Raw genomic sequence first — 24,012 nt, 5'->3', positions numbered from 1 at the left:
GGGTCGCTAGAAGGGACTTAGCCATCCCTACTAAGCCATCCCTACCGACCTTCGTACTGTCTAAAATGCACACACAGGTTCTAAAAATCCTCCTATCAATTCTCATACCTCGGACTTCAGTCCCCAAGGGCTTTCTCCCACAGCGCTTTGAGGCCATACCAATGGCATTAAGCGCTATACAAATGCCATATAACAAAACATAGCAGTTCGATCAATTCAATCACATAATGTCCTTTGTCCTCAACCATGAACACAAGGCTGAGTACATCATCGCTAACTATTCCCACACCCCATTGGGGGGTTCCCGTGGCTCGAGGGGTTGAAACCTGTTAACTCAAATATTGTCTTCAGTGTATTGTCTACAGGTATTGTCTGACCTAGGTATGAACTGAGATCCCTACACACATTTAAAGTTTCTCTACTACCCAAAAGCATGGTAATCATTCCTTTTTTTATACCAGAACATTGTTTTTGTAGCCCTCTGAAAGCTCGAGATGCATGTACAATTAATACTTCGCTTGAACCTTTCAACAGCGACAGCACAGCACACAAACCTCTTACCACTTGCGCCCACTGCGATGATGGATTTACATAAAGTGCCACATTGTCCCACGGGTAGAGCCAATTTAATCTCTCCCTTAATCATCTGAAATTCCCTATTACAATCCTCACTCCACACAAACTCCACATTGATTTTCATTTAACCTGTCATGATCTCAAATCTGTCTTATGGCATGGGCATCTCCAGTTCCCTAACGGTGAGGGCAAGTTCTTTACGTGGGTGCACTCCGCCACCTGAAATCTCATGACCCAGGTATTCTACTAACTGCATTTTCTGCAGAATTTCTTAGCACTTCCTGCACTTCCTCCAGGGTTTGATATGTACAAGATAATTATGCCCACCCACAAGTATTTCATCCTGAAAGCATTGCACACCGGGCATTTCGGAGAACAATTTGAACATGGGAAAGATATTATTTTGGGCGCAGAAAAGAGGACGGGAAACAGTTGAAAATTGCATTCCAGCTTTGCAACATCTCACCCACTCTTGTAACCATAGTGGGAAAATGGATCAACACATCAGTGATTAGTTCTTGCTAAAGCATTCAAGCAAAAGAATAAGAGCGGAGTAATGGTTAAAATACAATCCCCGTATAAGAGGTGATCAAAATTGCAAAAAAGGTGGGAGCCCTCCATAGCACTCCATACTTGTCTTGCAGTCAAAGGCCGGAGATGCGTCTGACCTGAAACCTTGGTAGGGCTTGTGCAGGGATGGGTACAACTGGAAGAAGATGGGACATTTCTCTGGCGGAGACCCCAGTGTTGCTACCAATAAACCTACATTTGTTCCTTGAATGCTTCATGTGGCCGGCTATTGCAAAGGACAGACAAACAGTGACGCTGGGGCCTGAGCCTGCCGTGACAGGGTCGAGATTGCTAGAGTCTCCTTTGCCTTGTGCCCACAGCTGGAGCTGTGGGGCACGCAAGACTACCAAGTACTGCAGGCCACCGGTTGCGTCCGTGGGAGAAGCGCAGAGCTACCAGCAACAAGCATCAAGGTTCGAAGATGGTGACCCCTGCTCGCTGGGCTCCCGAGAAGTGTGCATCGAGCCAATGGACGCTGGAACAAAGAAGAGAGAGGACTGATGAGTGAAATTGACGGAACACTCATACCGGGTTAGTCCTGGGGCTGCGGCTGGGCATATGGTTATGCCGAATGAACTGAAACGTGTAGCAATTAATGTGAACCCAAAGTGAGGGGTTTTGGGATGTCGAGCAAGCTGCTCCTTAAATGAACTTGAATGTGAAGCAAGTATTATTGAATTCCGAAGTAAAGGAAAGTTCTGGTGAGCTTACAAATAAAGTGAAAGTGAGCACGGAGTGAGTTGTTTGGAAGAACACATTGTGGCAAAGCCAAAAGACTGGCAAGTAGAATCAAAGATGAATGTAAACCAAAACACAGGTGCAGTGAGAGAGAAACCTTTTGTTGGCAAGTAAACCTACAGAATACTGAAAGCTAACAGAGTGCCAAGGGTTATCGGTTGCGTGACCTGTAATGGGTGGACTGTGTTGTCCGACAACTGCACCTAGTCTGAGGATACCCTGCTTGGAAAAAAGCCATGGAAAGCAAAGACAAGGAATCTACCCTTGGGAATAGGAGTGCTGAAGTGAAGGGGAACGAGAGCAATCTGTATGAACTATTGAAAGGTATGAAGGATTATAAAGTTGACCTGGAGCTGGTTTTGAGAACTAAGAGACTTGAACTGATGTAAGTTTACAAGCTGCAAGAGCTGACGTCTTGGGGAAGGGAACCCCAAGACCTTTTTGGAACTCTGTTGTCTTCTTGGGTAAGGGACCCCCGAGACCCTTTTGAACTGTTTTGAACTTGGGGAAAGGGTCGCGTTAAAGTAAGCCAAGCGCTGGAAGACGCTCAGAACTTTATTTAGAACTCCCATTTCTTTTGTTGCTGACATCCCTACACATTGTTTAGCTTTAGTTGTGAGGGAAAGTACACGTTTTGGACACAGGCAGATTTTTAAGTTGAATTTACTGACTAGGACTATCCTTAGTCTCTCTAGGTAGGGAAATCCCACCTTAGCATAGGCCTTACACCATCCTAACATTTAAGTAAATAAAGGTTTTTTATTTGGAACATTGAATCTGTTGTCTGTGTCTTGCTTCATGATGCCTTCACACTTAGCACATTTTCTGTTCAATGCATACATTTCAGATTTGGGTCAAAATCTTGCTTTAGCTAATTCCTTCTCCCCACGCTAAGGCTCATTATCGATAACTTATGTTATACGTAGATGATATTGTCCTTTTTTGATTGGACTCCGATAGGTCTTCAACACTCTTTAGTGCCACTTTCCAACTATCCAAATAATTTGCACCTAGAGATAAACATTGCTAAAACTAAGGTAATGACTCAGAAACACCAGAGTATTGAACGCATTTGATTCAGATGGCTCTTGGATGGGGTCACTCTGGATTGCGTAGACAGATTTATAAATATTTGTATTGAATAGCTTTAAAAAGTCAGACAAAAAGTGGCTCTTGTTTACATTATTTAGTGATAGGAGAAAGATGGAGATATGTATCCCTAAAGTAGTAATTCTCTACAACAGATCAAAATGTGTAAAGTGCTAACATGTTTATCTCAGATCTAAAATTTCCTTTTTTGTCTGTCATCTAAAGGAAAAGAATCCTCTGATTGAAATCATGCCTCGTTCCAGCCGCACTCTTGGCGAGGGATGCTGTGGCAAGGTGCGTAAAGGAAAGTACAATGGGAATACAGCTGCTATCAAAATTGTCCCTCTTGACGAAACGGATAAGGATCACCTTAACAGAGAATATCGAATCTACAAGTAAGTACCCTAGAATAGATATACTGCAGTGTTGTGGTGTTGTCTTGGCAAGCACATGAGAGGCGAGGCATTTAGGCCCGAGGAGGAATGCACAGTAGGAAAAGTCAAAGTTCAATCCTTGGGCAGAGTTAGCAGTAGGGCTTGGCCAAAGGCACTCGCGTGTTAGGATTTTTTTTAATCACCAGCCTTTCGGGAAATATCCTGATTCTCCCAAAAGTCAAAATATCTTTGATTATATTAAGCTGAGGGCCTAGATGGTGGGTCTATGTCAATCTATGACAGATCCAAATAAATCATTTTCCTTCCCCTGATGTTACATAGTTTGTTCAGTAAACTCAGAATGGAAATGCATATTGCTGTTCTGTATACAGTGAGCAAAACCCAGATGTAGTTACTTTTTGCTACACATTTTAAATGAAGGCAATCGCTAACTTTCCTAATGGGTATTGAAGTAAATATCCACTGCAGTCAAGGTGAGTTGCAGAAGAAAGTATTTATTGTACATATGTAGGCTCCCTGTCAGTCCTGGCAACTGACCAACAACAGTTTATATAGATCTGTGATTGCAACCTTGGTAAGGTCCAGGTTCCAGCTAAACATGTAATGCTTGATGAGCTGTGACATGGCAACAGAGTCAACAAGCCACAATATGAAATATATACAAACAGGGCTAAAAAAATATACTAGCCCACTAGCATTGGCTTGTCTTTATGAAGGGCGAGTACCGTTTGCATGATACTCAACCTTGCTGGCGAGTAGGGGGATGTTAGAAACTTACTTTCCAGTGTGATGCAACAGATTATGTACAAAGATAAGCATACGGTACAACAGGATATATGCAAAAATGAATATGTACAAACCGCTTCAACACATAGCACACCTCCCTTCTTACACAAGAGAAAGATATTCTTATTTTCTATTTTACGACCAGTCTCACAGCTACTTCTTTTGTTTCTGCATATGACTATCATCAAACACCACAGCATTATCCATCACTTTACTTACCGCCAAAGAATAAACCAACTTACTCTCGCCCTTCATCACTCCATATAGTCAATGTAACCTTACCTGATTACCTGCTTCTGCTCTAGTGAGCTGAGTTTTTTTATTTCTTTTATCATACACTACTTTCATTTCCTCCTTTGTAGCCAATATTATTTCCCTTAGAGTTGCCTCATCCCATTCTACAAAACACATCCTGCCTAACCATGGCGGACAAACTGATGACGCAGCATTTCTCCTCCACAACACCTCAAAGGAATCATGCCCACTGTAGAGTGAGGTGCCAATCTGTAAGCAAAGACGAATTTCTCAATATGTTCCTTAGTAGCAAGAGAACACAGAGCAACACAGGTTTGAATTCCGAGTCTGTGCTTAGAAACCTCTTCGGTATTAAGCACTCAATTAAAAAAAAAAGAATTCCTCCCAGCACCTGCCAGAACGTACAGTCATTTGTACAACCTGCATCAGAGTCATATTGAACCTTTCCACTATACCATTTGTGGATGGAGGGAACAACAAGGTCTTGTGATGTTCAACTCCAATGCTCTGAATAAATGTTCTCATGATCCTTGATGTGAATTGAATCCCATTGTCTGTCAAGATTCTGCTCGGAAAACCTTCCCTCTGGAATATGCCATCCAGAAAATGCACCATCTCTTTGGAGCCTGCTTCCTGTACACATTTGACCTCCACCCATTAAAGTTCCACTAGTAACAAAACATACTTTTTGATTCCCCCCTCCCCCCTTGACCATATAGGACCTACAATATCCAGCGTGACATATTCCCATGGAAACCTGTGAAAGTCAAATGGTTTGAGGTGCTGAATATGTGCTTTCAGAACTTTGTCAGAAGCTGCACAAGCATTACACTCTTTTACCAAATCCTACACATCAGAATCCAAACCCAGCCGCCAATAATGAGCTCTTAGTCGGCCCTTGGTTTTAGAAATTCCCAAGTGTTCACCTTGAGCCAACTCTAGCAACTATTTGCACACACCCATGGGAGGCACAATGCGACCAGCCAGCAAAATTTGTCCATCTTCTACACTTAAGTCCTTCCTTACTCTGTGGATTACTTTTAGTAATTACTGATCCTCCCTTGCAGCCTTTTCCCACACGTCCTGCTCAATGGTGTCCTCACACACCCAAAATATATCCTGAACAGGTTCTTCTAAATCTTCCTCACCACAACATGCCACATTCCTGGGAAGAAAGTTAGCCATAACATTGTCCTTACTAGGAATGAATTTGACCAAAAAATCATGTCCTTGCAGGACTGTATCCCAATTAACTATGCATCTTGAAACTACATGTAGACCCTTTGATGTAAAAACTGACACCAAGGGTTTGTGGTCAGTCAGAACAGTGAACTTTTTTCCCCACAAAAATGTTCTAAATTTCCTTATGGCTCGCATGACTGACCCCGCATCTTTTTCTATATCTGAGTACCTAAATTCAGCGCCCTTCAGTGTTCTGGATGCGAACGCTATCACCATCTCAACATTTTACCTCTTTGTATGAGGACAGCCCCTAAACCTTTACCGCTGGCATCTGTCATGAAAAATATGTCCTTGGTGGTGTCAAAAGAGAACAGAACTGGAGCATGTCAGATGGCTTGTTTTAGTTTCCATAAATTCTTGATTACATTCAGCAACCACTGAAACCACATCATTTTTACGTGAATGTTCCTCCACTTGTCAGCAAAGTTTCTTACAAATTTAGCTTAATATTCTACAACACCTCTTGTCTTTTGCCAGCATCATTTGTATTATCATGTTCACCAGACTCTCTCTGGGTGCCACCCATTCACTGGACAGTCTATGGCCCAAATATTTAATCTCAGATACCATGAAGCAACATTTATTTTTTTGCGATATCAACCCTGGATTGTTCAGAAGTACCTATGCCCAAAATGTCATCCTGGTAGAACACTCCACTAATGCCTCCCAGCTCCTCATGCATTGCCCTCTGAAATAATTCTGCGCATGAAATGTACCCAAATGGCATCCTTTTAAACCTAGAAGTTCCTTCATGGGTGATAAAGGTAGTGAGGTCCTTGGAGTCCGGGTGTAACCTGATCTGATGGTATGCTGAAGTCTGGTCTAAGGAAGAGACTACTCTAGCTCCAGCTGCTAGACTAACTAGCTCTCCAGTGTTTGGTAACGGAAACAGGGCCACATTTACACACCTGTTGAGTGCTCTTAGAGCTACACACAAGCTAGCACTACCAGTTGGTTTCCTTACCACGACAACAGGGGTACACCACTCTGAAGTCTCCACAGGCTCAATTGTGTGCTCTTTAACAAATATTTTGATTTCTTTTTCTACTTTTCCCCCTTAAGGCAATATCTCATTTTAACAACTACCGGAATGGCTCCCTTTTATTAAGCACATTTTGCGGCAGATACCCTTGAGACAACCAAGTCTTTCCCTGAAAACAGCAGAAGCACGTCCTCAGGCAGCAGGTTTTCTGATGAGGTAATGACAGCTATGCTTCCTGGAATCTTTGGGTTAATTATTATTCCCATTTCACTATGCTGCTACCATTCTAGCAAGCATCTACCCCTATCGATACACAAACCTTGGGTTTGGTAAACTTATTTTGACACTCAAGGGTTGCTACAAAATACCCAAACATGACAATATTGGCTCCACCATACGCACTCACCTTGACACAAAAAGGTTTTAAACTCAGATTAAAACTCTTATGCCATTAATTAGTACTATTGAGTGTGGTATCCCGTCTACACCTTTTAGATGGTCCCACTTCACATACTGACCAGCTAACCTCACATGTTTCACCAGCAGAACCAGAATCTTCCACATTTTCATATTCAGAGACATCAGACATTTCTTTAACAACTTTACGATATGTGTTTTGACAACCACTCGTGAAGTGCCTCTTTCTACCACATTTGCTGCATATTGTGTGGTGTCCAGGGCATTCAGGATTGTTAGCAAAGTGTGAAAAACTGCCACATTTGAAACATTTTGTTACATGTAGGGTCTATTCCGTTCCTCCAAGATCGAAACGTTTGTCTCATAAAGAACGTTATTTGTATAGGGCTTCCCCGTTCTGGCAGCATTGGCAGTTGCTAGGGAAACAAAGACGTGGAGGGTATGTCACATGATACGTCAGCTGATCTCAGCCCGCTCCGGCTAAACAGCGTGGAATCACAAGTCACGCCTCCTTCCATATAAATGACTCTGGGGTCACATGTACGGCACTTCTAATTAGCGTTTTCCACCACCCGTACCGTTCTGATTATTGGATTATTTTCCGAATTTCGACCCCAGATTTCCTCAACCGACCATTCTTTGCCTGATCCTTGTTTGGCCTCGATACTGTCTGCCTGTTGCCAACCCGGAACACTCCACTTACCTCTCTTGTCTGTCTTCCTGGATTGCCTTGTTTTCGAACCGATCCAGGCGGTGCATCTTGCTGCACCTTGCTTGAGAACTGCTTCCTTAAACCCACAGTAGCTGCGTGCAGAGCCTCCTTCCTGCATGTTCCGTGGGGAGGTCCAGAAGCTGCTCTACGCCGCGGGTGCAGTTGCCATCCAATATCTACTTAAGGCTGCTGCTGATACAGCATCCACTAGCTGGCTGACACCGCAGCTCTCTTTACAGCTCCTGTTCCTGCTCAAGGCAACGGTAACATTAATTCATGCTGGTATGCAGTTTCGCTTATTCCTTTATGTTTGAGACTACGTATTCCTTTTTTCTGCATATTGACACCCAACTGCCTGACTTCCTTTTTTGCCTGTATTTTGAACCTACTGTTTGACTTGGAACTTGCTTGGATTCATTACCTGTGCAATTTTGAACACTCTGCTGCCTATTGCACCACCCCGGACCTAGTTGTGACCCTTGTGCCGCACAGGGAGTTACCCTATACTAACCTTCCTTTTTGTTATTTTCTCCTGTCGTTATTTGTTCCTTTGGGAATTCCTACTCTATCTGAGGGGTAAGACATACTATACTTGTAACCCTTGCAATCCTTATCAGTCCTGCTAGCTAGCTAATTGCCCTGTCCTTTCTACCTAGGACTCCTCTTTAGTCCAGTCGCCATTACCCTTCAGGTAGTTATTGTGCCTCTAGATCGATTGATACTATTTGGTGTATACTGGTGCTAATTCATTGTATTTCCTTTTTAGGTTGGTGTGGCGGTGTTGGTATCCCCGCTCTTTTGGGTAATCTACCGCCCTGCCTGTCTTGTATATACAGCAGTGTGGTCTATTGACAAAAAGAGTTACCTCAGTTAGAGGGAGTCTGGTCTGAGACACCCCCTTCACAACGGGGTGGTCTCAGCAGTGACTGAAGAGTCCTGAGAAGCTTCTTCTGAAACAACGCCCCGGCCCGCCTGCACGGTGGTGAGTAACACATTTCCTAGGGCCTGAATTAGCCCTGGCTTTGTTGAACATTCCTCTACGATCATTAATATACTTGAGATCATCTTTCTTGGCGTTCTGTTTGCCAGTGACGATGTGTTTTCTTTTGTACTGCTTCTTGACTTTTTGGGAACTTAGAATGTTCACTGATTCTTTGTTCCCTTTACAATCCAATTCCTTAATGCATGCAAGCATGTATTCCAGCCTTTTTGCAATGTCCAAAACCTCTTCTAGGCTGGGGTCACCTCTCACCCATATTTCCTCTCTAATCTTTGTTTCCTTCACTTTTAACATGAACTGGTCTCTGAGGCGTTCATTATAAGATTGTCCAAAGTTGCATTTATTGGCCAGTTCCATAAGGGCGGTAATACAGTTCTCAATGGACTCATCTCTAGCATGTTTTCTAGTACTAAAATGATATTGTTGCAAAATTATACTCCATTTCTTCTCGTAATGCTTGTCCATATTTTTTAAGATGATCACTTAGGCGCTGGGCGCATCAACTCCTTCACCAGACCCTTGCACTTATTCTTCAGAAGTGCCTTGTGCTGTTCCATGTCGAAGTTGGGGCCATTGTGCCATTGTGAGGATCGTGATGGCGTCAAAGGGAAAAGGGACTTCCGCAAAGACAGTTAGCAGTCTAGTTGTGAGTAGACCAATCAGTCTGGTGGGAACTTTAAAGTCCCCAGGACCTGTGAAAGAGAGGTCGGAATGGCTGAAGCCAGCTGGGAGAGCCGGAACCACAATCCGTGGTGTGAGTGGAGGCGAGAGGCTTGCAGGATACCGGGGAGTGCAGAGCTGAGGCACCAGAAGGAGTAGGTGGTGCGAGACAGAGGTCCAGGCTGAACTGCTGGAGTGAAGTAGATGAGAGCAGAACGACCCGCGAGGAAGGGCCCGTCCTGCTGACAGCCTGCCGGTGGAAGAAGCAAAGCCACGGAACGCTAGCACACTACAGATGCGAGACGCCACACAGAGAAGTTAAACCGCGGCAGGCAGGAGACTTGCAGATCCACCGTACACATAATCCCATGAGTCCGCCTAGAGACGGGGCCCCAAGCCCGTATGAATTGTTAAACTTTAAGTAATACCGACCAGAAAGATTGAAACCTCAACAAGTAAGAAATTTGATGTAACAAATGTGTTTGAAAGATATCGAACTTTAAGAATAAACATAGTCCAAAGCAACGAATGAATTATGACGCCAAATAGTGACCAGTTGGAGAGAAAGTAGAAAATCATATTCTAGTGTGTGAAAGAAAACCCTAACAGATGAAGAAATACCATTTGTTGTATTGGTGCTTTACAAATATCCAATAAAATAAATAAAAATAAAGGTGGCCAATCATCTATGGAGAAATCACATGAGAAATTGGGATAAGAGAAACTCTTTAACCTGGCAGGTTAGTGAAAGTAATTTTAAGCACTTTGAATACTGAATGGAATGAAAACAAGTTTTCGGTACTCATGAATATCTAGTAGAATGAAAGAAAGTTTATGAATCTGCTTGAAATGCATAACTGCATTATACGACAAAACGAGCACTGGCAAGAGCCAGGAGAATGCAAGAAAGTGTAACACAGGCATAGTGGCCAAACAAGCCACAACACAGTGTCAAGAGAGTGGGACACAGGTGAAAAACCCAAGCATCACTGTCAAATGGAAGCAGTGGCATTGTGTTGGTGAATCAGCAGCCAAGAACGGGTATCGGTTGCGTGACCTGTAATGGGTGGACCTTGTGGTCCGACAACTGTGCCTAGACCAAGTGTCCCTGTTGTATGGAAGAGCCACTGAAAGCATATATAAAGAAGCTTGGGTTTTACAATAACCTCTTTTGTGTTTTGAAGTCAAGAGACTGAACTACCTATGTGTGTTAGTGAAAAGGAACAACAGCATAAGTGCTGGGAAGTGTCCCAAGGAATTGTGTTTGGAAAAGCTGGAAGATTTGAACTCTTGGGAAAGGGGACCCCCTATTCTTTTTGAACTATTTTGCACTTGCGGAAGGGGAAGTTGAGTGCAATCCAAGAGATGGAAGAAGCTCAGACGTTTGCTTTGAACACTATTTTGTTGCTGACATCCCTACACATTGTATACAGTAAGACGTGAGGGCAAGTATAGGTTTTTTACACAGACGCACATTTACTTTGTGCTTCCTTACACAGATTATCCTTCGTTTTCTTTAGGTAGGGAAATTCCACCTTAGCATAGGGCAAGTTAGGCCTTACTTCACCCTGCAGATAAAAGCTAATAAAACTTTGTGGAGAAAACGCAAACATATTGTCTGTGTCTGCTTCATGATGCCTTCACACCATGGATGGCTGTAACATAGTCAAGAAAATCATCCCTCCATGGTACCGCAGGTTCCCTAAGAGTGGGAAGAAAATGTGCAGGGAGGTTGCCCGTGTATAACAAGTGGGATACAGTGTGACACCTGAAGAATTATCTATGTTAATATATGCACACTTGATGTTGAAGACTCATGAACAAGCTGCCTGGGTAGCTTTTGCTTGTGCTACACACATTCCAGAGATGTATTTTGCCAGAAAAGGAAGACCTGTCACAGCAACAGGGAAAAAAAGAAAAAAACCTGCAAGATTTTCCCTTTCAACTTTGTAAGCTAATATATTAGGCAGCATTGAGTTTATAGTTCAAAGGTAGGCTATATCTGTGCTTCACAAATGTCAGAGATGCACTGAACCAAAAATAAAACAGCTCTGTCACAGCAACAGGAAGCACTAACAAGATTTCCCCTTTGCACATTGTAAACTAATAGATCAGGCAGCGTATAGTTTATAATTCACGTCTCCCACCACACAGCACATTGATGCTTACCAAGACTTCTTCAAGTAGAGGTACATCAATGCCAGTTGCAAGTTCTCGAATAGCGTATATGCTCCCAATTTTAACACTTAAATGAACTCTTTACACCCAAAGCAGCCCACTGCCCTCTGTGCCTGGGAGCTCTTCCAAATGAAAACTCCAGGTAAAAACCAGAGGTATTGGATGCTGCCGTGCCCCCTGACAGCTGTGGCTGTAAGGTGGAGAGAACACAAAGTGCACCGAGGCCTAATCAGCTGATTGGGGTTGCTGAAGGGTCCTTTTCTTTAGCCTGCAGCGGCTTATAGAGCTCTGAGGCGCCGCCAAAGAGATCAGGAGATGTGTTCAGTGAACGCACAGCAAGCCAGAGGCCGCACAGCGAATCCGGATTGCCAGAAAGCGGTAAAGACGTTCTCAGGATTCTTGGTGGAGACGAGGGCAGCCAGCTGTCCCAGGCATGAAAACACTGAAGCACTGGTTTGAACATGTAAAACCAGTAGCAACAACACGTCGGAAGCGGAAAACAGCAGAAAAACTACAAAATTGCGAGACAGCAAAGCGGATGTGTAGATGAGGAGGGCCTCAAAGGGTTCAGCTCGTTGCCAATCTGAAGTAAAGGATCCACTGCAGTGAGGTGAGTTGCAGAAGAAAGTATTTATTGTACAAATGAAGGCTCTGTTGTCAATCCTGGCAGCTGCCCAACATATGGCCAGAGCTTATATAGCTCTCTGGTATGCTTGATGAGCGGTGACATGGCAACAGAATCAACAAGTGACCATATGAGTGAAAATAAAGGGCCAACCAACCTTAAATGCCAGGAGAGAAATGATATGCAGACGCAAGCCTCTGATTTGCGGTCGGTGTCGAGAGGCATAGCTGTGCTGAGGAGTGGAGCCGACTATGGCGCGGAGAGCAGTAGACTTCGAAGGACACCTTCGGACCTGCACAGCACTGCATGGTACTAGGGAAGTAACGGCCGTGCAAACAAACCCTTATGTGGAGGCGCGACCGTGCAGAGGGCATGGTGGGCCTGGTGCAAGCCGCAGAAACCAGTAACCGAGGGAGGAGTGAACCCTCTGCTTGCAAGGCAATTGCCAAAGGGTCCGATTACACTGAGACAAGTGGAACACAAAAACCACTTGTGTACCTGCGAGCTGTGGAGAAAGGCACTGTTCCAGAGGAGACACACCCTTACTGGAGCAAACCCGCAACACAGAAAGTACACAGTTGCCCAGTTCAGAGGAAGGTGGAGAGTCGACAGAGCAAGTGGAGAAAAAGGAAGAATTTCCCTAAAACCAATCGGGGTCATAGAGGCCTAGAAAGTGAGAGTTAGGACAGTTTTTCTGAAGTCCAACTAAGGGCTTAGAAAAACAATTCAACTGAGGCAGTACAAGACTCAACTCTTAGTATAAGGCTGTACCACCTGAGTTCAGGGTAGCGTAGACAGAGCAGCCAGGCTTATCTTAGGAGGGAGAGAGGGCAGTAGACGGAGTACAAGTGAAATTGTAATACAAATGATCCAAAGAAACACTGAAACACTATGTATTGTAAAAATAAAGGATTTATTTAAATACAGGTAGACCCATATAAATCTAAGGGTAACTAAGTACTAAAACATTATAAGAAATCACAGTATAAAAACACAACACAATACTTGAAATCCACAGACCAAGTATAGACCTTATTTGGAACACCTAACAGTAGTTCTAGGGAAGTCAAAACCTTGTTATACACATTTAGTATAGGTCAAGCCTATTCTTTGGGAGTAAAAGACCAATGGTTACTTTCAGATTACATTCAGTAATACAAGGGCAGTAGGCCCTTCCAGTTGTACAGTGACTCTTGGAACAAATCACATAAACAGTCAACTGGACAGTATACTTTTGGTGAATAGTGAAACACTTATCCTAGGTGCATTAAAAACCTACAACTACTTTTGTCATAACACACAGTTATACCATATGAGTAAAACCTAAGGATGTAATATACAATTACAGATGCTTTTGAAATCATGGGACCCCAGATTGAGTTAAGCAATAACTCTGGTAACTTATTTGGGAGGGCACACAGCTAACCCACATACTTTAACTTCACAATGAAGGGGAAAGTAAAACCCAATGTCACACTTTACTGAATAGTTATTCTAGGTAGGCAACAACCTAATGTAGGCTTATTGAGGACAGGCTAGCAGCAAGTCAGGGGAAGCAAGACCCAGTTGGAAGACACTCATACAGTTATCCTAACAGGACTAACCTGGTGATACCAACAGTTGGAGGACCCTCATACAATTACCCTAAAGGAATAATCTGGTGAACCCAACACATTATTTTTGTAAAGAGGCACAACCTAATCACAGGAGAGTAAAATACCTTCACATCTACTTTCTATTAGAATGGCAAAACAGTGGCTAAGGAAGAAAAATATGTTAACCATACTTTTAAGAATAGTACAGTACACATTCAAGATCAGTAAGAACTTTTGTAACTGTTCACTCTTAGAATTACAATTACCAACCAACTCTTTACAAGTAAGTAAAACACTTCATTTCTTTTCTAGGCAGAAGTCCCAATCCCTTCATAGTCTTTCCCGTATTCTTGGAGCATGAGTATTCTCAGTGGCAGAAGGGGGGGTCACTAGGACTAGTGACCAAGAGGCAGTGTTAGAATGAGTTCTTTAGTAGCAAAAGTCAGAGTTCCTTAGGAAAACTGGGCAAACAGGTGAGTACTTTACTTTTAGAGTTAGCAGAGGGTCCAGGGGCTTCACAGAAGACACCCCAGCAGGATTCTAGCAGCGGGACTGGGTGCACTGGACGAGGGACCTCCCAATCACAGAAAACACCCCAGGACTCCTGCCAAAGACAAAAATCACACAAAGGAATTTCCCGTCCTTGATGTCAGGGGAAGGAACAAGAAACAACAAGAAACACTAAAATGGCAGAAAAAGAAGACGGGGGACATTTTGGTAAAATGAGCACCCTTAGGTGCCTTTACTGCAGCTGTGATCACAGCCCGCGGTAAAGGTGCACCAAATTAGTAAAAGGTATCATGGCCACCACCAATTAAAGGTAAGCTTGTCACTGTAACAGAATTGTTACAATGTATCCCCTTTCACATTAAAACTGTATCTCCCCAGCACTCCCCATGAGGTTGGGTGTGCTGGTTTCACAGAATAAAATGTAAAAGGGATCCAAAGATCCTTTCTACCCTGGGGAACTGTAGTTCACTCAAGGTTAGCATAAGAAAGTTAAATCGGGAGCCACTAGGGCAACCCAGCAACCACAGGCACTTATATTGCCACTTAGTTGTTGAACATGATAACTTTAAAAGGCACTATAGAAAGTCTTAAAAATGACACCCATGAAAAGAGTTAAAGATTTGGTGAGTGTGGAAAAAGGTTCCCACTCACTGAAGTATTAATGAAACATATCCCACTAGAAAAGCAAAATGTTCTGGGGTTGAACCCGGAAAGGAAGATTTACCAGCTCTGTGGAAAGCTTACTTAACAGTGAGAGAGAGAAAGAAGTAGACCAAAGAGCGGTTGCAGGACCCTGAGAAACCCAAAGAGTACAAACCTCCAGAAGGATTGCAGAGAACCACAATAGCTAAGAGAGCTACAAGCAAGCAGGGTTACCAATGCCTCCAAGATGAGTGAGATATTGGACAGAGGAATCCAAGGGGCCAGAGGAGGTGAGTAAGCAAAGTAAAATGCGGATACGAGAAGAACGCAGACACCCAACCCAAGAGCCAAGTAGGGTGAGAACCCCCAAGGGAGATGAGGATAACGGTTATCGGAGCTTGAGAAACCTGAGAAGTACAAACCTCCAAAAGGGTCACGGAGACCCACAAGAGCTAAGAAAGCTACAAAGAAAGAGGAGATACCAATACCCCAGTGAGATAAGTGTGATGTTGGGACAGAGGAGCCACAGGGGCCCAATAAGCAGGTGAAAAGCAGATACTAGAGGAACATTGTGAACCAAGAGGGGGAGAGACCCAAACAAGTGGAAAGGAGAGCGATTTGGGAAACATCCGTACACCTATAGTTTGGGCACTTTGTTTTTACAGGGACTTGAGACTTTATTTGTTAAACCTGGGAACCTTTTGAAGGACTTTATAAAGACTGCCAAGAACTGTTAAACAACCAGAACTGGTGTCTAAGGATAGTTATTGGATCCAGACCCAGGAGATCGTGGTGAACAACTCGAGTTCCAGCCACTGTACCTACTTTTCTTTTGACCTTTTTCTAAGAAGTATGGTAAGTTTAGTGGATACGTTTGAACAGAGGACTATTTTTGTTTTGGATTTTGATGAGCACCTTAGTTTTTGATAGGAAGGGAAAACACCTTAACCTATAGGTATAGTGAGTAGTTTTTCTTTTAAGTTGAATAAAGTAACTAATAACCATGTCCTGCGGTCCAAGTCTTGCCACTGACCGCAGATCATTTTTAACACTCGTAGCACCCCGACAGCACCCTTAATTTCACTCTGTGCTAGAGAGATTTTGCATGACAGCACCCTACAATCATTTAAATGATTGTGTCTATTATGTCCTTCCTCATGTCCAAGGACCAATAAGCATACACACTGAGGACCAAGACCTCTTTAAAGATTGGGAGTAATAACGTAAGTGGGGAAGTGACATAGCTCCTGCAGGAATATAATCGGGGCACAAAATTGGCTAGTGATAATGGACTCTTGGCAAGTAAGCATTGGTCTGCCGTATGTATGTGTAAAGTTGAGGTGGCAAGTGACTTTTTATTCCTGGCTAATGGCTTGCAACTTGAAATGTTGTCCCTCTCGTAATGAATACTCAAAAAGAGTAGGTATTTTCATGTTTTTCCAATCAACAAGTAATTTTGGGCCAGATGATGAACATTTTGGAAAAGTTAAAGATTTAAATGATTTTCTATAGCACATACTATAGGAAAAATTCTGGAACTAGGTTTCGGCACTATTCCCAGCTGCATATTGCAAATTCTGCTTCTGAAACATCACTCCCTGCGCGCCCCTCTATTCAGGCTTTGTGAGCTTTCCTCTTTGGTTCATACTCTTTATACCCTCGAAAAGGCAAGGTTTTATGCGTCTTTCTCCTGTTAAATGACCACTTCCCTCAATCTTTTTCAGGGTGTTCCTTCCGGAGCCTAAACCTTTCCCACCATCCCCACAGATTCTCCTTATCATTTCTGGAGTTTGGCTAAACCCCTTTCAGTTTCCCCCTCACAAATTGCAGCCCATAGCAGCCTGTCCCGCTGCCCCTATCCTCCCTATGCTCCCCTCCTTGTCTCCCGAGATGTCGCTCATTCACTATCGTGACCCACTTCTGCCTCCTGCCTAGTCCTGACATAGGGCCCCTGCGTGCACGTGTGTGCTACTATTACATACTCTGCAACCCATCACACAGGTTTTCGGGCAGCCTTCTATTACGCGTGGCCCAAAGAATGCAGCATTTTCACCTAAACGAAAATGTCAGATATGAGTGTGTGGTATTCCCTGTCAGGAGGTAAATATGCACGCATGAGGAAACTCCTTACACTAGAATGGTATTTGCTCAATAGTTTTATTACCAGCTTAGTTTAAAACCGTGTAGGCAGTAACGGCGAGTATTTATAAATTGTTAGGAGCATAGGATAGAGTGTCTGGCTCTGATTGCTTCGCTCCTTCTCTGCCGCTCCTTTCCCATCTTGTGCATCCACGTCTAGTGTGACTTCTCACCTCTCTTTTTCAGTCACCGGCAGAGAGAAAGGCCTATACACCACACCTCTACTCACTAAGGAAAATGATATTGATATAGTTCACAGTCACTTAGCTTTAAAGGTGGCTTCCTGCTTCTTTGCAACCTCTCATTTCCAGGTGTCTTGGGAGTCTCATGAAATGGTTCACTGTTACTACCTCCAAAAGGAGTAATATCTGTGCCAATTTGTTGCTCACGCAATAGTTCATTTTCCTCTTGTGGCTAGTCCTTCTCCTTTGTATGCACTCCCACTTGTTCTGTGTTTGAATCGTCCTTACCTTCTGTTCTTCTTGCTTGCATGCGCCATTCCCCATCCTCTTCTGTACACAGCCACCCTTTCTAGGTTCCATCTCTCCCCAAATTCTGTAATCACATAGTCATTCCCAGGCTTTGCCACTCCCACAGGTTTACTGTATTTGGATGAGGTGCGTTTGTTCTTACTGATCATTTTGCTGTTCACTAGGTCACCTTGTTGGTTATCTGGAGCTGCTGCACCTTTACTCGAGTCGTACCTCATTTTGCTTTTGACTTGTTTATTCGCTTTGTAGTGGATCTCTTGGTAGAGAGCATAAGGCCTGTCTTTCATCTCCAAGTGCTATTTGGGAAGCAGTCTGTTATTAATCTTTCTGCCTCGCAAGATTTCAAAGGGGGTTATTCGCGTGAAAAAATGGCGTGTGCATCTGTGTGCAGCTTCTGCTTCCAGCGCAGATTTTTTGTCTTCCATCCCCGAAGCTGATAACTGTAGGCTCTCTTTGATGAATCTATTGGCATTCTCTACTTGACTATTAGCTTGAGGGTGATATTATGCTGCAGGACACTGCTTGAGGTTGTTTCCTGTTAGATATCTTGGCATTACATGCAGGCGAGATGAACTCCATTGTCTGGGACGATCTCTGGTGGATAACTTTCTCCTCTGAATCGTTCTTGGGTGAATTCGATCGTGGATTTGGTTGTGATGTCCTACACACATTTGAGGTCTATCCACTTAGTCATACAGTCTACAGTAACAATGCCATATTTCTAGTTGGTACCTAGTTTCTGCCACCCATGTTTTGGAATATGATTTCTTTCATAAAGGTGGCTACCTGGTATGCAGACGCTTGTCACTGCTGGCACAGGCATGACAGTTGCTGATCACAAGATCAACATCTGTGTCCATTGCTGGCCACCATTATGTTTCTTGTGTCATTTGTTGTCCTTTTCGCCCCCAGATCACCCACATGAGTCTTACTTATGATCCATTTCTCTTGCTGGTACAAACCTGTCTCCCTGCATGATGAACTTGCCTTGGGTTGTGAGCTGGTCCACTACTTTCGGGAACAGCTGGAGAGAATGTGGCCTTTGTAAACTGGCTATGCCCCTGTTGAAAATGATCAAGTTTTCTTTGTTGATGAGCAAGCGTGAGATGTAGTCTGCTTGTTCATTTCTTCGTCTAGGAATTTAGTGTGCACCACCTGAGAGGAATATTCCTACATTTTCGCCACAAGCCTGGCCGGTCTTGGTTTAGAGGGTTCATGGCTACCCAGTTGCAGAATGCTGATTACTGGCTTGTGATCCGTAAGAAGGCGGAACTTCGGTCCCCCATAGATAATAACTGGAGTGGTGTGCTGCTCATGCACATGCCAACATCCTCTTCTCAATGACTGAGTAGTTGGATTCAGGCCGAGAGAGTCATTCGGTAGCGTATGCCACTGTCTGATTGCATTGTTTCCGTTGCATTAGTGTAGCCCCAATGCCATAAGATCTGACACCCACAGTGATGCTCATTTACATGTTGTTGTCAAAGGGCTTGATACACAAGGCATTGTGAATGTCTTGCTTGATGCATTCAAACTAGTTTTGGTACTCATTTAACCAGTTGAAAGTGTGCCTTTATTTACCAGTCTTCACTTAAGTATTGAAGTTATCAACAAATGTAAAACCCATGAACGATTTGAGTTGATCCTTGATATGATATGATATGATATGATATTTGTAACGCGCCTATACACAAGTGTTTCAAGGCGCGACGAGGCAGGGAGGGAGGGAAACAAGGGGAAGACAGACAAACGATCCTACTAGGCCAGGTGTCATTCAGATCGCGCAAGTGCAGAGGTAAGGGGAAAAGGAGAAAGTGCAGGGGGAGGAGGTGGGGGGGAAGTGCGGTACAAGGTAAGTAGCGTAAAAAATAAATAAATAATAAGTAATAAATAAAAGGGCCAGCTGGTGGCAAGTGCGAGGTAAGTGCAGAGCAAGTGCTGGGAAGGGGGCTGTAGGGATGCAGTGACAGTCCCACAGTGCAGGGGGAGCCAGGGAGGCAGTGCAAGTGGAGAGTGGCTGGGACCTGGACCGAGGTCGCTGAGAGTGGCTCAGATGCAGGTTTAGTGCAGAATTCAGTGGGGAGTTAAGCAGGTTTAGCAGGGGAGAGGGAGAGAGAAGGCAGAAGCGAAGAGGAAGGTTTTGAGGTGCTTCCGGAACCGGAGATGGTTCTCCTCAAGTTTCAGGGAGGCAGGAAGGCTGTTCCAGAGGGAGGCCCCTGCTGCGGAGAGAGATCTACCCCCAGCTCGTTGCTTCGAGAAGCGGCTGACCATGAGGGAGTTGGAGAAGGATGAGCGAAGGGCTCGTGAAGGAAGATATTTAGGAAGAGAGAGTTGAAGGTATTTAGGCCCCAGGCCCCAGAAGGCCTTGTGGACAATGCAGAGGGTTTTGAACTTAATCCTCGCAGCCACTGGGAGCCAGTGAAGAGATTTCAGTCCTGGAGAGATACGGTCCCTGGGCTTGAGGCCAAGGACAAGTCTCGCAGTTCTGTTCTGGATAAGTTGCAGAGGGCGGAGAGTGGAGGCAGGCAGATTAAGATAGAGGCTGTTACAGTAGTCCAGCCTTGAGAGAACCAGGGCTCGGGAGACAGTGAGCTTCTGGGGGAAGGAGAGGAAGGGAAGAATACCTCTGAGGAGGTGCAGCTGGTAGTGTGACTTCTTAGAGACGTCAGATATATGAGGAGAGAAGGAGAGTGTGGAGTCGAAGATGACCCCAAGGTTTTTAGCCTTGCAGGTAGGGGCAGGAAGGGGGCCAAGGGAGGCCGGCCAGAGAGCTGCAGGGAAGGAGGGAGTGGGTGTGCCGATGAGTAGAATCTCAGTCTTACTGGCGTTAAGGCAGAGGTCATTGGCGGCACACCATTCCTGGATAGCAGACAGACAGTCGGAGATGAGGGAAGGAGAGGAGGAGGCCGAGGGTAGCCTGAAAATGAGCTGGGTATCGTCCGCATAGCACTGGAAGTAGGGGCAGAGAGCGGCGATGCGGTGGGCAAGGAGTGCCAGATACTGGTTGAAAAGCCAGGGAGAGAGGTTGGATCCCTGGGGGACACCACAGGTGGAGAAAAAGATGTCAGAGAGGAAGGAGCCCATTTGGACCTGGGAGGGTCGACCGGAAAGGAAAGAGGTCAGCCATGCCAGAGCCTGACCAGTGATACCCAGGTTATCACGGAGACGGTTGAGCAGGATGGCATGGTTGACAGTGTCAAAGGCAGAGGAGAGATCGAGCAGAATGAGAACACAGGGAGTGTTGGAATCGAGGTTCAGGAGCAGGTCCTCACGGATGTTCAGGAGAGCAGTTTCCGTGCTTCGGGCCGCTCTGAAGCCGGATTGATGGTCATGAAGATTACCAACAGATTCAGCATGGAGGTTAAGCTGGGAGATGGCCAGTTTCTCCAGGAGCTTGCCCAGGAAGGGAGTGATGGAGATTGGGCGATAGTTGGCCGGGCAGGAGGGGTCGGAGGAGGGTTTCTTGAGGAGGGGGTGCACAAGGGAGTGCTTGAGGGGGGATGGGAAGACTCCAGAGGCGAATGAGTGGTTGCAAAAGGCAGCCAAGGCAGGAGCCAGGGAGTCGATGTGGTCCTTGATGGTTTTGGAGGAACAGGGGTGAACCTGTTTAGACGAGGCTTTCATAGATCGGACTTGTCTGGAAACCTCATCAGCAGAGAAAGGTGGAAAAGCAGAGAAGGAGGGCGGAGGGGAGGCTGCAAGAGAGCAAGAGGAAGAGCCGGGAAGAGAGGGAGGGAGGAGAGAGGAGGAGAGCGAGGACAGGATGTCCTGAGTTTTTGAGATGAAGTGCGAGGCCAGTGCGGTGCAGAGGGCCTGGGAGGGGACAGGAGAGGTAGAGACTGCAGCAGGGTTGGCCAGCTCCTTGCAGATTTTAAAGAGTTCGGCCGAGTTGTTTGATGCCTCAGAGATGCGGGCTTGGATAAGGGCTCTCTTCTTGGTGAGAACGGAGAGCCGGTATTGCCTTTGGAGCAGGCGGCAGGCCAGTTTGTCAGAGGATGAGCATGAAGCACGCCATTTCCTCTCTGCCACCCTGCACTTGCGTTTTAGGGTGACGAGATCCGAGTCATACCAGGAGTTACATTTGGCTTTGGGCTTCAGGCGGATTCTCATGACGGGGGCAAGGATATCGAGAGTATCAGATATAGAGGAATAGAGGATGGAGAGGGCGGTGTCAGGGTGGGAGTCAGCCGAGGGGGGAGGAGGGGGCGAGAAGGTAGCAGCGAAAGCCTCAACTGACACGCGCTTCATGGGTCGGATGACCGAGAAGGTGGGTGGCAATGACGAGGGTGGCTTTGCCTGTGGGGTAGGGAGGGAGAGGTGGGAGGATAGGAGAAAGTGATCACTCCAGGAGAGAGGAGTGGAGAGAGGGAGGGAGAGGGGAAGGTCAGAAGAGATCAGAGCATCAAGAGTGTGCCCTGCAGAGTGAGTAGGCCCAGACGGGAGGATAGAGAGTGAGAGAGAGTTGCAGAGTTCGCGAAAGAGACCAGTGGGGGGACAGGAGGCATCGAGGTGGATGTTGAAGTCACCGAGAAAGAGGAGTTGGGTGGTTGAGGACAGGAGTGAGGAGGAGAGGTCAGCCCACTCAGAGAGGAAGGATGAAATTTGACCAGGTGGCCGATAGATAGTAGCCACGGTAAGGGAATGGCTAGGAGAGAGAGAGAGTCGGCAGACAAGACATTCAAAAGAGGAGTAGGTCTGCGTAGGAGTGACAGTGGCAGGAATCCACTCAGGGAAGATAAGGGCAACACCACCCCCTGAGCGGTTTGGCCTAGGCATGGAGAGGATCTTGTAGCCGTCAGGTAGGAGTGTGTCGAAGCTGGTGGCAGAGCTGGCAGTGAACCATGTCTCAGTGAGACCGAGGACGTCGAGGTCCAGTTCCTCAAGAAGGCGACAGATATCAGAGGAGTGCTTGATGGCAGAGCGAGAATTTAGAGTGGCAATGTGGAGAAGGTTGCCACCCTTGAAAAACTTCCGGGGAGGGGTACAGATCAGAGGTACGCCCTGCGGAGGTGTTAGAGAAGGAGTTGAAGAGGGAGCAAGAGAAGGGGCAGGGAGGGAGGGGAGAGGCAAGGTAGCCGAGGACAGAGGAGGGGGGACAGCGGGAGCGGAGAGGAAGTTGATGAGGCGTGGGAAGCGTCTATCAAAGAGGTGAAGGTTGGCCTGCGGGCCTTGGACCAAGACGGTCCCGTTAGCATAGACATTAATGATGGCCTTAGAGGAGTGGAAAGGGGCCAAGAGGACATCCCAACGTGTGCCACCATTAATGGGAGAGGAGGAGAAAGGAGAGAGCACAGCGACCATGTGAGGGGTCCATAGGTCAGGTGAAGGCACGAAAAAGAGAATGTCAGTAAAAGTTTCCCTGGAGCAGGCGCTCGTGTAGGTGTCAGCGATAGGGAGGCCTGGGTTGGAGACCAGGATGTCCTTTTTAAACTTTTTCCTACCAGATTTAGTGAGGAGAGCAGGATAGTCAATAGAGAAGCAGTTAGAGTAGATAGGCGAGATAGAGAGCACCATGGAGAAGGAGGGGAGGCGGATGACACGAGTATGCAGACAGGAAGTGAGTGGAGGGCACTAGTTTACCACAGTGCAGAGCAGACAGTAGTGCGTAGTAGGTCAGGGCCACCTAAGTTTGAGAATCCTGCGAGGGGAGAGAAGCACCCAAGTTTACCAATAAAATGGAATAGGGGGGCGAGGCATCATGCGGATGAGGTGAACAAGGTGAGGAGGGGAGGGCCGGAGAACAGGTGGAACTGGCGCCTGGCGTCCCCTGCGGACACCTGCAGACACACAGGGAGCCGCACTGTAGGAGTCGCCCTTGGCCTGGGGCCCTTAGCCGCAGGGGCTGCCGGGCAGAGGGCTGCCCAGGAAGGGGGGAGGTTATAGGCAGAGGGAGAGGAAGGGGGGGGTGTGGGCGGGCAGGGAGGCGGGGAGGGAGAGGAAGACCAGGAAGTGGGAGGGGGGAGCAGGAGGAGGCCAAAAACACCGCGCTAGGAGCGCGAACAAACAATTCTACTTTCTTTTTCAAAAACACAAAGCACAGCACTCACGGAGGCCCAGGCAGGGCTTTCCAGGCCTGCTGATCACCTCAGGCCACCGGCGACCGCTCTCCATGCTCAGCTCCTTATTGTAAGGAGTTGGTGCATATGTGATTGTTAGAGCAAAGTCTTCTTTTGGTCTAATGCCATCCTTAGATATCGCATATCCCATGTATTTGACGATACTGCGAAGCAGATTTTTTTACAACACAATTGTAAGCCTATTTTCATCATCTTGTGCATTACCGCGTCCAGTGTCGTACGCTGCACGAAATCGGTTCCAAACAAATGCACATCACCTGGAAAGTAGATCACACTGTCCACCTTATCATGTAAGTGGTCCATAATTCGCTGAAAGGTGGATTACGTGGAAGA

At 45.8% G+C, this 24,012-nt stretch overlaps 1 protein-coding gene across 6 annotated transcripts in view; it reads left to right on the top strand.

The window, feature by feature from the left end:
* LOC138450042 (calcium-dependent protein kinase 5-like) overlaps nucleotides 1–24,012 on the top strand; it is a 599,861-nt gene that overhangs the window by 439,531 nt on the left and 136,318 nt on the right. For all 6 annotated transcript variants that reach the window (XM_069604815.1, XM_069604816.1, XM_069604813.1 and 3 more), the window contains one exon: nucleotides 3,199–3,368. In XM_069604815.1, the coding sequence (XP_069460916.1) occupies nucleotides 3,199–3,368 (170 nt within the window). The remainder of the gene's footprint in view (nucleotides 1–3,198; nucleotides 3,369–24,012) is intronic.

This window comes from Ambystoma mexicanum, chromosome 1p (genome assembly GCF_040938575.1).
Source record: "Ambystoma mexicanum isolate Mex_15411 chromosome 1p, UKY_AmexF1_1, whole genome shotgun sequence".
NCBI lineage: Eukaryota > Metazoa > Chordata > Amphibia > Caudata > Ambystomatidae > Ambystoma > Ambystoma mexicanum.
Note: the sequence above shows the minus strand (reverse complement) of the source record. Positions and strands in the feature narration are given on the sequence as shown.